Source organism: Drosophila pseudoobscura, chromosome X (assembly GCF_009870125.1).
Source record: "Drosophila pseudoobscura strain MV-25-SWS-2005 chromosome X, UCI_Dpse_MV25, whole genome shotgun sequence".
NCBI classification, from domain to species: Eukaryota; Metazoa; Arthropoda; class Insecta; order Diptera; family Drosophilidae; genus Drosophila; species Drosophila pseudoobscura.
Genome location: NC_046683.1, coordinates 58,974,179 through 58,989,605, shown reverse-complemented (window position 1 = coordinate 58,989,605; position 15,427 = coordinate 58,974,179). Strand labels below are relative to the sequence as shown.

At 44.4% G+C, this 15,427-nt stretch overlaps 3 protein-coding genes across 6 annotated transcripts in view; 1 reads left to right on the top strand and 2 right to left on the bottom strand.

Annotated features, from left to right (window-relative positions):
* LOC4812565 (nose resistant to fluoxetine protein 6) overlaps positions 1–15,427 on the bottom strand; it is a 59,531-nt gene that overhangs the window by 1,519 nt on the left and 42,585 nt on the right. Inside the window, exons 1-3 of one of the 4 annotated variants that reach the window (XM_015188249.2) lie at positions 3,542–4,259; positions 1,179–1,792; positions 51–900 (exon numbers count right to left, since the gene is read on the bottom strand). In XM_015188249.2, coding sequence (XP_015043735.1) covers positions 51–900; positions 1,179–1,548 — 1,220 coding nt within the window. In that variant the 5' untranslated portion in view covers positions 1,549–1,792; positions 3,542–4,259. Of the gene's footprint in view, positions 1–50; positions 901–1,178; positions 1,793–3,541; positions 4,260–15,427 lie in introns of those variants that run through there. The other 3 variants (XM_001352610.3, XM_033382752.1, XM_033382753.1) reach the window with 3 other exon arrangements.
* LOC6900052 (BTB/POZ domain-containing protein 9-like) lies at positions 5,069–6,072 on the bottom strand. The gene is made up of 2 exons (XM_033381519.1): positions 5,856–6,072; positions 5,069–5,781 (listed from the first exon to the last, which is right to left on the bottom strand). The coding sequence occupies exons 1-2, from the start codon at positions 6,070–6,072 to the stop codon at positions 5,069–5,071; spliced, it is 930 nt and encodes a 309-aa protein (XP_033237410.1).
* Positions 7,653–15,371, top strand: LOC117184552 (putative GATA zinc finger domain-containing protein 25). The gene is made up of 2 exons (XM_033382771.1): positions 7,653–8,578; positions 15,175–15,371. The coding sequence occupies exons 1-2, from the start codon at positions 8,567–8,569 to the stop codon at positions 15,346–15,348; spliced, it is 186 nt and encodes a 61-aa protein (XP_033238662.1). The 5' UTR covers positions 7,653–8,566; the 3' UTR covers positions 15,349–15,371.

Genomic DNA, 15,427 nt, shown 5'->3' with positions numbered 1-15,427 from the left:
ATGAATCAGAATTTTAGAATTAACAGTCTCTATAGGATGTAGGACCTCACCTGATGGTAAAGAAGACATCCACCAGCAGTGGGGCTGAAGACACGTATTGGAAGAAGGCCTGCTCCGCGTACGATACAAGAACGGTCTTGTTGTGGACCGTAAAGTACATGAACCACACGACATGGAAGACCATGATCCAGATGGCGCACACCGACCGCAGCCCGTTCATCAGCGGTATCTCATTGGGGCTGTTCTCCCGCACCGCGAAGATTTTGGCCCAGTTTGTGGGTACATCGAAGCACTCGACAAACTTCTGCAGTCGCCGCCACTGCAGCAGCGAGTGGAGTGCCCGCCACACTTCGGACTCTGCCGGCGCCAGGAGCCCAGTATCATCGACAGTCGACGGAGGCGCCTTTATGGCGGCCGTCAGCTGCTGGGCGCATAGCATCAATGCGCCTGTGGCCAGGACACAGGCCACCAGCAATCGAAAACTGGGGCGCTCAAAAAACACCTCCTTCAGCTGCAGATCCTTCATGTACACCACCTGTGGGCGAATGTCGAAGATTTCGCTCTCGGTAAACATCCCTCCGGTCACGTACTCCTGGGCCAGATGCTTCACCTCCTGCGAGCTGCATGCCCTGGGCAGGCACAGTCCAATGTGGATGATCTGCTCGGACATCAGTTTGATCTCCACCTGCCAGGGCGAGCTGTGACTCAGGTAAATCACGCGGTAGTCCATATCGAAGGGCGCCTGCTGCGTGATGATCCCATAGTGCATCACCCGTTCGAAGTTCTTCGAGAGGGTAATGCCCACAGGTCGTTGCACCCCGATACAGGCCTCACGACTGCCCAGCCAGTAGTTCTGGCCGTACACAAAGCCAGAGGGTTTCGTTCCAGAAGCATCGAGAACTGCAATACAAGGGGATCAAGTTTTGATTTATGGGAAAACTAGAGGTCACAGATTTGCCAATTATAGTTAATGATAATACAGTGATTGTAGATCATAAAAGTGTCACCCTTTTAAACCTTGTCTTTACACAAGTACAGAAAGGAAACCCAATCTTAAGGGAAAAATCATGGTTTTCCAAGGAATCTAATCTAAATTATGCTAGAAAAAGTTTTTTTATTTTTTTGTTCTTGGACAATATTATACAAGGAAACTCATATGTCTCCCTCATTACACTCACCTTTCATGGCCCACGGCTGTTTGGTGAGTATTCCTCGCTGCACCTGGCGCAGCTGTCCCTGGCATCTGGCACTCACTTGGCTCTCGTTGGCGGGCACCTTGGTCAGTCCAAAGATGAGGGAGGTGCGTGTCAAATGCATCTCATGGGGAGAGCTCACAATCGATATCGTTGGTGGGGGTTTCTCTGGCACAGCATGCGATTCATTCAGATGACTTTGATATCTCTGCTGTTGCTGCTGCTGTTGCCAATGTGTATTTTGTGTTGAGCTCTGATTGCTGATGTCGCCCTTGGCAGTGCCTGTTCCAAGACACAGGCAGAGCAAGAGCATCAGTGCCAGCCATGGCAAAGAGGTGCGCCGCCTGATCTCCATGATTTGCTCTGCTGCTAAGGTACTTATTGTAGGTTTTTTACCTTGGGTTATTACTTGGCTTATTTGATGCTTTTTGGTTGGTTTTGGCTGATATTTGGGGCACGTTTGTTTATTTGGCTATTTGATTGCTATTTGAAGGTCACTTCACTTCACTTCACCTCTCACCCCGTCCTCCCTCTGTGGGGCTAACGGTTATTGATATTTGTTAATTGATTTGCCAATTGAATATTTTTTGGGGGGGAAACTTTCGTTAAAAAAAAGCCATTCAAAAGCGGTAAGCACGTTTTCGTGGTAGTATTTTCCCACTGACACACATTGCACCTCTACCTTTCCTCTCTCTCTCTCTCTGTTTCTCCGTCTCTGTGCCCTTCCGCTCCCTCTCTCCTCCTCTTCGCTATATCGTTCCACTCCTCTGTTGCCTTAGAATATTACGCATACGCCTATTAGGCCTTCACACCTCTGTTTTCATAGAATATTACGCATACCGCCTGGAGGTTCGTTTACCGGTTAAATAGTCGTAAACCCCGTTTCGGGGTTACACACATCTGCTGCTGGCGCTAACCAAAGAGTCAAAGAAAGAGAGGGAGCGAGACATGGCTGCTTATGCAATAATTAACATTTAACACATGCGTTAATAATTTTGCATTTTATTGTTATTGTATATTGGCTCCCAGCAGAGTAAAAGTTTTTTTTTTGTTTTTTTCGAAATGCCACAAAAGAAGATAAACAAAACTCAACCCAATTCCGCCTGGCAGTGCGACGGGACTGACAGAGGCCCGAGACCCGAGAGAGACCCCGGGCACGGGACTAAGGTTCAATTGATTGGTCGCCCAGCGACGCCGTGCCGTTTGAGTTGTTTGCCTTTGAGTGGTTATGATTGAGTGAGTGGAACACAGCGCCTGCGCGCATGTGTAAAAGGGAGCACAAGCAGCGACGCAGCGCATGCTCTGGCAGAGGCAGTTCCATTTATTTGGACAGCGCCGCCGACGCCGCCGCCGCCTGACCACACACAATCTGTAGCGTGTTGTTGCTGGCCTTTCGTTGTGTATACCCTTTGCGGGAGGGTATGGTTGGAATTATGCTAAGGAAGAGAAGACGGCATTTGGGACTTTACGGAGCACAACTGTCTAGAAAATGCAGTCCTTACACCCGATTCTACGCACTGATCTGGAAGAAGCTTGTAATTCGAAGGAGCATGGCAATATCGGAGCACAGTACATCATACGTACATCATAAGAATAGTCTTTTGAAAATCAAGTCATTGAGAGTTGATAATCTCTGGTTTCTAAAGACATTCAAACCAAAGCATCTCTTATCAGAGAAAAAGGGTGAGATCTCGAATCAATAATGTTTCTTTTAGGGTATCAAAGTCTTCGACTTTTCTTTGTTTCTCGTTCAATTTTGGCTTTGACAGACGCACTCACTCACTCACTCTTACACTCATTCATTCACACTCTTACAAGTACGTAATAATGCCCAAATGCTTATTGTTTATTATTATGACTAAATAATGCGCGTAATCAAAAAAAATACGGTTCAAGAATTATGCGAACAGAGCAGAGGTCCGGCTTTGGCCCCGGACCACGTACACGGGAATGGGTATGGGTACGGGTACGGTATTCGGTTACGGTTTCAATTGGGATCTTTTGAACGAATTTGCATAGTTAGCGCTTTCCTCAGAGGCGCTCTTTTAAGTCGGGTTTTGCATAATCTGAGACGCCCATCGATGGACTTTGTCTAGTTGTTGGGACGGGGGGTATTTCGAAATATGTTTGATCTGCATTTTACATAACGAAATGGTTTGTGAAGAGTGTAGCAAACTAGAGAGAGAGAGAGAGAGAGAGAGAGAGAGAGATAGAGCGAGCGAGAGAGAGGTGTTTAGGGGGGAGAGTCTGGTGGAGATGCTGCCTTCCAATAGAATCCATCAATTAACATGTTGTATTTGCACAGAGCACTGTTTCGTATTAGAACCTCCGGCACTCAAGACACTTACTTTTTGTACAGTATTTGATTATTTTTGTTGCTTGTGGGTTTGGGTATCTCTTAAGAGCACTTTGTGTCTCTGATTTATTTTCACTTTTTCCCTACATTCCGGCTGTAGTTGAGATGATTTTTATTTTTTTTTATTGAGACATTACGAGAGCAGAGATCCGCGTGTTTCGACTTTCGTTTTCGTTTCTGTTGCTGTTGATAAAACGCACTGCACAACAGATTAGCTCTTTTGCCTCTGCCTCTGTGTCTTTGCCTCTTTCTCCGCTTCTGTTTCTTCTGGCTTTTGCTTCTTCTTTTTGTGGCCCTGCAACTCGTTTTTCGTTGACGTTAACCGAATTTCATTTTCGCTTAAATTTCGATGAGGGCCATCGGGCAGACGACAACAACGCGTGCAACGGGCGTTTTGGAATCAACTGTGCGAGGCTGCATTTTGGCTCAAAGTTTTATAAACTTGGTCGCCCGCTGGTCAATTGTGAGTGGACTGCGCAGCCGACGCGCAGTCGCAGCAGCCAGCCCCCGAGATCTGGAGACCCGAGAGATAAATCAACAATTTGGTATTTCGAATTCCATCTCAAGATCAACAAAAGGTGCAGACAGAGCGACAAACAGAGAGAGAGAGAGAGAGAGAGAGAGAGAGACTGAGACTGAGACTGAGACTCCCTTACGCGCTCGTCTCAACTTTCGTTGCCGAATGTCGAATTCGACTTCGGCACACGCACATCATACCCTTGCCTTGCTCTGTCTCTCTCTCTTTTTGGCTTTGGGATCGCGCGGGGCCCTTCCATTAATCAAAAGCTTTAATCAAACGGTAGATTTTTGAGTGGTTTCTTAAGAGGGTGCCTCTTAAAATCATGGGGATCATAGTTTATTTTAAGACTTTGTGGAACATTTGCGCAAGTATGGATTCAATTCATTTGAATGCTTTTCTTCATTACAGATTACAGGATTCCGTAGGTTAACTTGTACATTTTGTACGCTCTTAAAATATATACTTTTAATTGGATTTATATAATGTATTTTATTTTAGTGCTGTCTTTAAGGTCGGAGGCCATCAGGTTTTCAGCTGTAAACCAATATTTCGAGCCTTTCGAGTTTCAGCATAGCGACGAGAGCACGCAAAGCAAAAGGAAGGGAAAATTAATAGACCGGAAGTGGGCTATCGTAAATAAGGATAAGTATTATACATATGTAGTTACAGTACTCATTTTAAGAAAAAAAAAATTCATTTTGATCGCACCTTCGAAATTTTACGCGTCAAGGAGATTATTCCGTTCACATGAAGGCGTAGCACGCCCATATGGTACCAAAAATTGGAGAAAAAACTTTACAAATCTAGTTAGTTATTTTATACCTATTGACCTTATTGTATTTATGCTGAGTTTCCTTTTCTGTCGGTAAATTAAACTCCATTGTACTTCATACGACTACAGCAACTTGAATTGAGGGATAATAAGAAATGTAGTATATTTAAAGGGAAGACAGAACTGGGATCCTCTCTGCTGGAGTCGCTACTATTGCAGTCATGGGGCTACTTATACTTGACAATGACCTCAGAATCAATCTCGTTTTGATTAAATGCCGTGACATAAATGTAGCGAGCGAAAGCCTTCTCAAAATAAATATCCCTTCTGACGTTGGGTTTCATATCATAGGTTCCCACAGAATACATGTGCTCCATGTTGTGTGTGAATCGTACTGTCCATTTCCCTCCAACAGAAACAGTCAGACTAATACAGTTGATTAAGGACACCTTGCTGATCTCGAAAACCGTATAATCATACTGACAACAACGTATAACTTTGCACACATTCTCCCCCCGCAACACGACGCTCCGGTGTGGCAGATTCTCTGTAGTCTTTATTTGATCCATGGCGTCCATTATTTGGTCCAGGTCGAAAATGCCAGTGGGACGCACCACACGTAGCAGCTCTTTAACAGACATTAGAGGGAGACGTATGTGCGAGATCACGGTCTTGATGTCCTCGCTCGGAAAGAGGGCCCTCCATTTGCATACAGCTTGAAAAATTTCAACTTCGGGGGCATAGAAGGTGTCCCGTTCCAGGACTTCTTCAAGTGATTCCTTACACAGCATTGCGAAGGATGCATGCTGTAGCACATCCGACGCCTTGCAGTCCATAAAGTTTAGGCATTTTTTGCGCAGGCCGTTCATACTGTATCGGTGCGCTGCATTCAGGATCTTGCAGATGTTGCTGAGGGAAGCATTCTGCTGCAGATTTTTCTCTATGGAATTTTTTTAAATGCATCCACCGGCACATTCAGCCGAATTTCCCGCTGCTTCGATTCAGCCATGTCACCGTACAGCATGGCGCTGAAGTACTCACTGCGGACCGCTAGAATGTTTCGGTGGGCCGGGAGCCGATGTTCCTCTACCAAAAACTCCACGTCCGAATAGAGGTCGTTCATGCAGAGGCGGCCCATGTCCAGCTCCACGCGATCGATCACATCGATGTCGTCGGTATTGGTACCCTTCGTGGTACCGGGGGAAGATGCTTCGTTTACCTGGGTGCACATTTTCGTTTCTAGATTTCTGTGTATGGAATGGTTAGTATCTATAATTGTGTTATTTATGTTTCATAAACTCACTTTATTTCCTTTTCACCAGAAAGCGGCGTCAGCATAAACTTGGTCCAGTGGCCGGCTTGTCGATGTGTGCTTCCCCGAACTAACGAATTGGATGAGAACGAATGAGAATGTGTGCACATTTTTGTTTGCTCTTGTCCAGGGTACACTCATAACAAGGTATGGTCACTCGAGTCAGTGCCCTTCATGCATATGTACATATGTATGTATTTGAACCGCATAGCCCCGCTTGACATGCCAGCATCGTATTATGATCATACCTTCTGATTTGTGTACCCTTCTCTCGCCTTTTTTGATTTTTTTGTTTTTGTTTTTGTGCGATTCTGCTGTGCGTTTTGAGCTTGATTTGTATGTGTGGTATGTGTGTGGTATTGGTAAGTATTGTACTGTATGAAAATATGCATGTTTTTTGGGGTTTCCCTTTCTTTGTCTTCACAAGCCGGCGACTTGATGGTTCTATGAGCGGCGCTATGATCTGCGAAGGGCTTCATTATTTACAGTTCATTGATATTTTTGTTCTCTTTGCTTTATTTTAAATTAGTCTCACTGTTTTAAAACCATCGGGATGAAATTATTAACATCCCTTATTTTCTTCTTAGTATATACTAATAAGTAGTAAAAAGTAAGACTAATATAGATCAAAATCGCCAAGATCAGATAACTACATATGTATGTACATATACACATATATGCCATATACACATTCATGCCTGATATGTATGTTGTATGTATGTATGTATGTACATCTATAAATTAGCTGCAAAGAACTAAAATCGAATGACCATATAATGTACTAGGTACATAAATACTTGATATGGTGCCTGCACCTTGCATCTTAGATGCTTAATACAATTTTCTCCTACAACATATGCATTTATTTTATAATATTTATATATGTAGTATATGTAGGTTATTTTTGAATACCATCATATTAATTTGAAATGATTGATTGGGTTGGACTTTTAATTATAATTTAAATTCAATTTGTAACTGCTAAAAGCTTAGCTTTTCGTTTCCAATGAATTCCGCTAGAGACCGCTTCCCCAAAAGCCCAGTGATCACCGTTACTCAACACTAAATGATCGATCATATCAAAAGAGCTTTAAGAGTGTGTTACTTTGCTCTTAGCAACATTCACGCATCTGTGAGCAACATTTGAATACCCTAGAAAACAAAGGATATTATTAAGATTGTGAGTTGTTCGTAACGCACAAAAGTTTCGGGCCTCATAAGATGTCTATTCATCTGTCTGTCTCCCAGCTTGAAAGCTATCACAACGAAACTGAATAAACAAAAAAAAAAAAAACCAATCAAACTGATAAAGACCTATTGATGAAGTAAGCTTTTAATGCCAATTATTGATAATCAGCTTGGAGCAGAGAATTTTAACATTAATTCGAGCAACAGGGTATCGAAACTTCTATACTCACAACAGTAGTTTGGACTAGAAACCGGTTTCCTAGCAACATGAGTACGGATTAACAGCAACATGCTTAACATGACGTATCCGTCGGGTGGTACAGTGGGAATAATGGAAGCACTGTGGAACTCAATCTTTTAGCGGGCCGCGGACAAGTAACAACAGAAATAGTGCCGAATTTTGCTCCGAATTCAGAAAAGTAGTTCCGTTGAATACGAAAATATCTATATATGTTGTACATAGATATTTCCGCCGTGAGAGAGAAACCAACAAATTTCGTAGGTTCTGAAAGAGCGCGGTCGCAACCGAATAATTTCACGAAATTCACGAAAATATTTTAGCCAAGAGCTGGGCCTGGTCCGTGCGTATCAGTGTGTTTGTGTGTGTTGATGGTGGTTGTTTATGTGTGCGTGCCAGAATATCAACCGAAAGCAAGTGCAAAAGAAAATCATAAACAAAACAGGCAACAAGTTTTTTTTTTGCGTAGAATCGAAATTCCAAGAAAACAACAGCGCGACAGCAGCCGTGTTTTTCGAATCGTATTGTTGCAACTCGTTTCGGTTTGTTTCGGTTGTTTTGTCAAAGCCACAAAGCGGGTCAAATGCATAAATAAGCCAGCCCGATTTCGCTGTGAATGAAACGAAGCGAAATGAAATGCGAAATTTGTTATTATTTGGCCTGAAGCGAAATTAATTACAGCCAGCATTGTCATTGCAGTGCATCTGTACTCGTTTTTGTATCTGTGCCGCAGAAATCGGTAAAGTTTATGTAAAGCAACGTTGCGGAGTCTTCTTTTTTCGGCTCTCGGGGAGTACCTATTGTCGTCTCGCTCCGACGCTTTCATAGAGCGGCGCGAAAGCTCGGCTTAGGCCGAGAGCGTGAGAGAGGGATAGAGAAAGAGGTGGAGAGTAAACAAATGACTAACTGTCCGCACTAAATGCGTGTGCACGGACAGGCCCCTGCACTTGGCGGACACCTGAGCGGACACCACTCGCGCATCCACAAATGGCAGCTAAAGTGAGTTTCAAATATTTCTAAGGACTGACCATCTGCACAGGTAGCCAAATCCAACGATTGGTTCTCACGACACACAAACAAAAACATAGCACAGCAATCCCCACAGACTCCGGACACCTTTGAACTTTACAGCGGGAGAGTGCAAGCGTGTAACGGTGCCAGAGCCGAAACTAAAACCAAAAGCAAACAGACATCAATGAGCAATTGGCAAAAACAAAAAAAAAAACGTGGAAAAATAAAACATAAAACAGCAGTAAAAAGGCAACACAAACCACAGACCAAAACCGGGCTCACAAAAAAGGTTCCAGGCAAAAAACAACTGTTGCAGATGGCACAGTGGAACAAAGAATTTCTGGAATGTATTTAGAGTTTTACAAGTGTTTTCTGAGAGTGGGGAGATGAGTGTCAAAGGGGAGTGGAGAGTGGAGAGTCGAGAGTAAAGAGTAAAGAGTGAAGAGATTACAGCAGATGATTAAACTCTGTTTATTTCAACTTACTTGCTTACGCTCTCTGTTTTTCTTGCTTATTTACCAATTGAGAGAGGAAGACAGTAAGTCTGAATCTTCCTAGATTACTCCTCTTTCTTCTCTTCCCTCCGTTTGTTCTCATTAACAAGCATCGAACATTTCTAAGAGAGCTATCGTATTTCTATTCCAAATGTGGGTCCCACTTTTCATACAAAAATGTGACCCACTGTGCCCTGGTCGAGTGCATTCTGTGGCCATGTCTCTAACTGTAATGGACATGGACAGTCGCGTACCCAAGGCGCACTTGTCGCAGAACAGGTTTAATCTTGTCGCCAGTCCCTGGTGCTGCTGCTGCTGCTGCTGTTGTTGTTGTTGTTATTATTTGTTCTGTACGTGTTACTGTGTTTCTGGGGTTTTATGAGAGCCGAGCCGCCAATAAACTTATTAATGGCCAATGCATTTTTTTCATATTTTCCTGCTGACCTCCGAGAGTCTGCCAGCCAGAGCTTGCAACTGGAACCGGAGTATGGCTATGGCTATGGCTATGGCTATGACTCTGGCTCTGGCTCTGGGTCTGTCTTTGGCTTTAAGCAAATTGAATCACCTTGCCGCCGTTCTAATTTGCCAACTGCCACCGATCGTTGCAATAATTGGAGCGTGGCTAATGTGTCTGCCAAGAGCCGTAGGGAAAACAAAGGCCAGAGGTCGAGCTCATTAGCCCGGATCAGAGAGCTTGGGTCACTGGGGAGTTGGGTCTGTGGATGGCCACGCCTCCACTGCGCGAAGCTAGAGCTAGAACTTTGCACTGCATTGTTGGCAGCTTGTTTAACATTTAAAAATAAACTTATCATAAATCGTGTAAACTTATGGAAAAACACGAACAGAAAGAGGTAGAGAGTGATAGAGACAGAGACAGTGAATGCAAAATGAAAACTGTGTGAACATTTTGCTGAAATTGAAAAGTTGTTTGGCCAGCCGCGTCGTTGACCATAACCATAACACAGTGGCAATTGGAAACGGACAGATGGGACAGCCGGACACAGAGACGAGACCGAGACCAATCCGATCCAAACCGAACCGGTAAATGGAAAACGGATCAACTGTTTGTTGCTGGTAACCGGACGCCGGAGCCATAGCCGGAGACGGAGCCGCACGCCGATCGCCGATCGCCGCTGCATCGGAGAGGAGCAGCACAGCAGCATTAATTGCATTGGAAATGGATGCTAACGGAGCTGATAATGTGACGCCAATGGAGCATTAAGTCGCTAGTTAGCCGCCAGTTGTGGGTCTTCGTTATGCAACAGTGATTGTTGTGGCTGCTGCTGCTGCTGCTGCTGCTTTGTGACTCACTGCAGTGGCATGAAAGCCATTTGCCTAGGTAAACGATAAGGGTACTGTTAGGAGCCGGGGCGCGGCACGTGCACTTTGCACTAATTAAGCGTGTTGGTAGGCCACTGCACACCGCACCGCACCGCACCGCACCGCGACTGACGCTGTTAACGGGCGTGTTTATGGCTATTTTAGCTTAAGTATCTTTTTATCTGGGCGGATGACTCATGGGCGCGTCTAGAAATTCCTAATAAATCGGTCAATATAGCAAAATGAACACCCCCAACATCTCTTAAATCCACCCACGTGACTCTTCGGGCGGCACCTTAAATGCAAAAAGCGAGAGACACAAAGAGTCGGATGGATGGATGGATGGGTGGATGGAGAGAAGATGGAGAGCCTTGAGCTTGACAAAAGAAAACGCAAATTGCAGCAGAGTGGGAGAGAGAGAGAGAGAGAGAGAGAGAGAAGGGCAAGTGCATGCAGAGCACTCCCTGTCCCACTTCCACCCACACGAGATGGTCTTTGATCATTGCAAAGACTACATATGGATGGGAGAGGGAGGGGGAGAGGAATTGTCTGACTGCTGCCATATGACACTTGAAGTGAGAGATCGATTTTTTCCAGTTAATTTGCCAAGTAATCGAATATTTTATCGTATTGTGTTTCAGTTTTTCTGCCCATGCGTGATATCGGCAGCCGATAATTATCTCGATTGCAGGGAGTGTACAAACACACTCCCTCTCCCTCTCCCTCTACCTCTCCCTGTCGCTCGTTCTCCCTTGCGGCTGTCACTTGCGCTTTCCTTCAGCCTTTACATAACTCACACGCAAATTGCCCATCATCATCCACATCCACATCCACTTTCCACACACTCCACACACATTGCCTGACCGCAAACTGCAAATTTGCCTTAATGACTGCCCCGGCACGTTAACTGTCATTTTCAATCAAATCCGTATGCCTCTCTGTATCCCCCTCCCCCCACCGCCTATAAAACACTTTTGAGTGCTGCCCATTAATTTTCAGCGCCTTTTAAACTCTTGCACAAACAGGAGATGTGGATGTGGCCCCTGGGGGGGTAATATTAAATCCAACCATGTGGGAGAGTCCCAACTTCTTGACGTTTGCCAAAGTTATTAGCAAAAATCCACTTATAAAAAACCCGAAAAATCTAGCCAAATATTTGCTCACTTTACACACAACCCATCGAGAATTCCCCGATTGTTCCAAGAATCAAACGTGTAAAAATTCGCCAGTCAAACGATTATACATAGGCGAGTGGGCCAACAACAATGGGCCAGGCACAGTACCAGTATATTCTCATAAGAATACGTGAGTAGTGCCCCGTCAGTGCCGTGCCGCCTGGGTTCAGGGTTAATTATTCTAATGCACGCTTGGACTCGGTCTCAGATTGAGATTCAGACTCGACTCCACTCGACTCGAACGCTGCTCTAGTGCGACGAGTGTATGACTAAATTATGCACTATTTGTATTATTAAATATGTCGGCTGTTTGCAGTGCCACACACAAACACTCAAAAGTTACTTAATATTTATTCTACATAATTATTTTATTACTCGCAGAAGGAAGTTGACGACATCTTCTGTCGATTTTGGGTGTCATGCAAGGCTTGGAATCAACAAACAAAAAAAAAATACCATTCAGAGAGGGCTCACCTTCATGGCTGACAAAATACTCGAAATAGTCGAATTTTTTGACTAATTTTTAATGAGTTTATAAGTTTAATGTCTATATTTTGCAAAAGGAAGTTGCATGGAAATTTTTAATTGCATTTTCCAGCACTAATAAGCGGCAGATCTTAACTGGTTAAGCCTGACCTTTGGCGGTGTACATGGCTATAATTAGCCAACTGTTGTCGTGTGCTTTCTAATCAATAATGGATGGGATGCAGCGCCACATGCCAGACATTCTCGGGAGAGACTGCGGCGCCTGCCGCCCAATTAGCATGCCAAACAAACATTGAGGAATGCCAGCGATTGACTATACTAAAACAAAATCCATCAGCAAGTCTTAGTTAAATATGGCACTACGCCTCCGCTAGGCGTCTTCTCCCACTAAGCGGTGCGCTATTTGTGATCTTATGCACTCCCAGCTGAGGGATTGCCTCAGAAACTGGCAATAAAATTTGCATTTGTTTTGCCTTATGTGTGGTTTTTGTTTTGCTGCGATCCGCTGTGATCCGCTGCGATCTCTCCCGACTGATAAAATCGCTCGTTTGATAAAAACATTTTTAACCGGCGGCCGTGTCGTGTCTCTGCTCGTCCACGATTTCCCAAGCGCCAATTTGCATGTTTAATCAGCTGTGGCCAAGTTTAACCCATTGTTTAGCACAATGGCGGAGAGCTAGAGCCCGAGGGCCCAACGCCTTCCTCCCCACCTCCAACAAAAGCCCCATCTCCCCATCGGACGAGCAGTTGTGTGGGCGGTTCCGAGATGGAATAGAATTCAATCCGTGGCCCACCTCCACCGAACCGACCAAAAATTCTTTCGCACGCCTCGGCTCTCAAGTGTGGCCAAATGGATTTCTAGATTTTGATTCTGATTTTGATTTTGGGCTCCTCCATTTTGTCACTTTATCAATCATCGTAAGAGCTCGAAACAAACAGCCAGAGAACCACTTCGGAAATCATCCAATTGTAGGGCCACTCGAAAAGTATTTTTCTGACAAACAAAATTGATTCTAAGCTGGGGCTTGGGGCATTTCGAGTTGGCATAAGCCCCTGCTGTCCGGCTATCTATATAGATAGAACCATCAATGGGTATCTCGCAGTCCATACACACACACACACAGACAGACTCAACAACCCATCAGGCTTTACTTATTTGTAATCTTATTGCGCGCTTTGTGGTTGTTAAGTTTAGAACGCTGATGTTATAACAAATTAACAAAAAAATCAAATATAATCATATAAAGAGAGAAACCGAGAGGCGAGCGAGCGAGTCAATGGCATTTCTTACGTTCTTATAATTATAATTAAACTGGGAGCGAACTTAATGAGCCGCCAGGCAAAATCTTTTTTCGTTTTTTTTTCCCTCTAAAATTATTGCTAGAATTACGAGAAACATATAATTTAAAAAATGGTTATCGTGTCTTTTTGCGACTGTTCTTTGATCATCATCTCCCCCCTCCTCCCCCCCCCCATCATCAACTCTCATGCAAATTTCTTTCTATTCGGCTTTTCTTACACAGCCACAGCCATAGCATCCTGCTTGCCTCAATTAATCATGGGAACTGCCGAAGGCGGCAAAGAGCTGCCAAGACATTCGGCTATGGCTAAAACGTGCATTGAACTTTGGTTTCTACGCTTTGCTCATCTGCGAGAAAGGTTCTTTAAGATGTAAAAATAGAAAGAGCCACAGCTACGACTTGGGGCTTTGTCTGTGCTGGTGGTGCTGCCTACTGCTCATCAGCATGACAAAGAATAGAACAGAAAAATGCTGACCCTGGTTTTCTTTCTTTCAAAAATTACGCAAAACCCCAGGCCGCACCCACTGAATGGGCGGAGTGGAGGCTTTTCGGCTTCTCGCCTTCTCTTGGGGGGGCGGCCAGTAGCCAGTAACCATTTATGCCGCATACCAAATCGAGTGAAATTGTCAACGTAATTTTGCGCAAGCCGCAAGCAAGCCAAAAAGGCCCCCAAAAACACTTGGGCTTCTCCTATGCAACGATGTGTGTGTATTAATTGATTCCCCAACAGGCAATGACACACATTGCCATAAAAAATTCATAGTTGCTTATGTTTTAATGGCCTAACGATGCAGCGAAATAACAAAAAGCTGAAAATACTGTCAAACCCATCGTGTATCGTGTATGTACAACAGGGCGTATGCGTGCCGCCTCGTCTATGGCTTTGGGCTTTGGGCTTTCGGCTTTTGGATTTTATTGAACCCTGCATACAGGCAGGCGGCTGTTACTTTGGATCTGGCATGGATCGGGTCGGATCGGATCGGGTTGGATCGGCGACCTTAGTTATCACTCTTACTTACCGCGAATTATAATTGATGGCTGGCTGCCCCTGTGATGGCCGTCAGTCAGTCAGCCCCAAGCGGCTTATGGAGCTCTGCGATCTGTGGAGGGACCTTCCGTTAGTGCTGGCCGGCTGTGGGTTATCTCTACGAACATGTGTGTACATCTAGCCAACATGAGTCTGACCCTAAGTAGCCAATCTTCGAAGGTGCGGTTCAATACCATAAGGCTAATGAACGGGGGAAAACACACACTCGGGTGATTCACGGAAATGTGGAGATTAAAGTTAGCAGCGTGCAAATTACACAATTGGATAGCTTATCTAGCGCTGCTAATTGATTGAATAATGTTATTCCATTGAAAAGATAATCGAATTGTTACGATAATTCTATTGTCTTTCAAAGACTGATGTTTGCAATTGGGCGATTGGTGTTTGATAATTTGATTCCTCTGAAAGTTCTAGGCTCTTTCGTAAGATTTGAGACAAATAAGAAAAAACATATATGTATATTGTAGGGAAATTAGTCAGAAATCTGTTAATTTATATACCATAGTTAGGATCTATTTTGTTCATTTGAAAAGAGTTCATGGCAGCACTGCTACAATTCAATATCTATCTAATTTGTTTGTGAGTTTAAAACCAATTCTTACAGCTCTGTAACGCACTGTATGTTGCCGTTCAGCTTCCTCCATGACAATTCAGTTTCTATTCCAATGATTTTGGTCTCTTTCCTATTTGTGTACCAATCAGCGACATTTCACTAATGCACTCCGATCTCTCTCTCTCTTTCTCTTCCGACATTTTGCAGCAGCAACGGCCAGGCGTACGATTTCCCAAAGCAGCAGCACAGATAAGTCGACAGCACGACTTGAATTATTGCACGCAACAGCAACAGCAACAGCAGCAGCAGCATCGGCAACATCGGCCACATCAGCAACTGCAACATCCACGGCAGCAACAGCAGAGAAAGGGGAGAAGCTGAGCAGCTGAGCAGCGGAGCAGCGGAGGAGGAGGACGACACGCAGACGAGACGAGACGCAGCTCCATTCTACAAGACAATT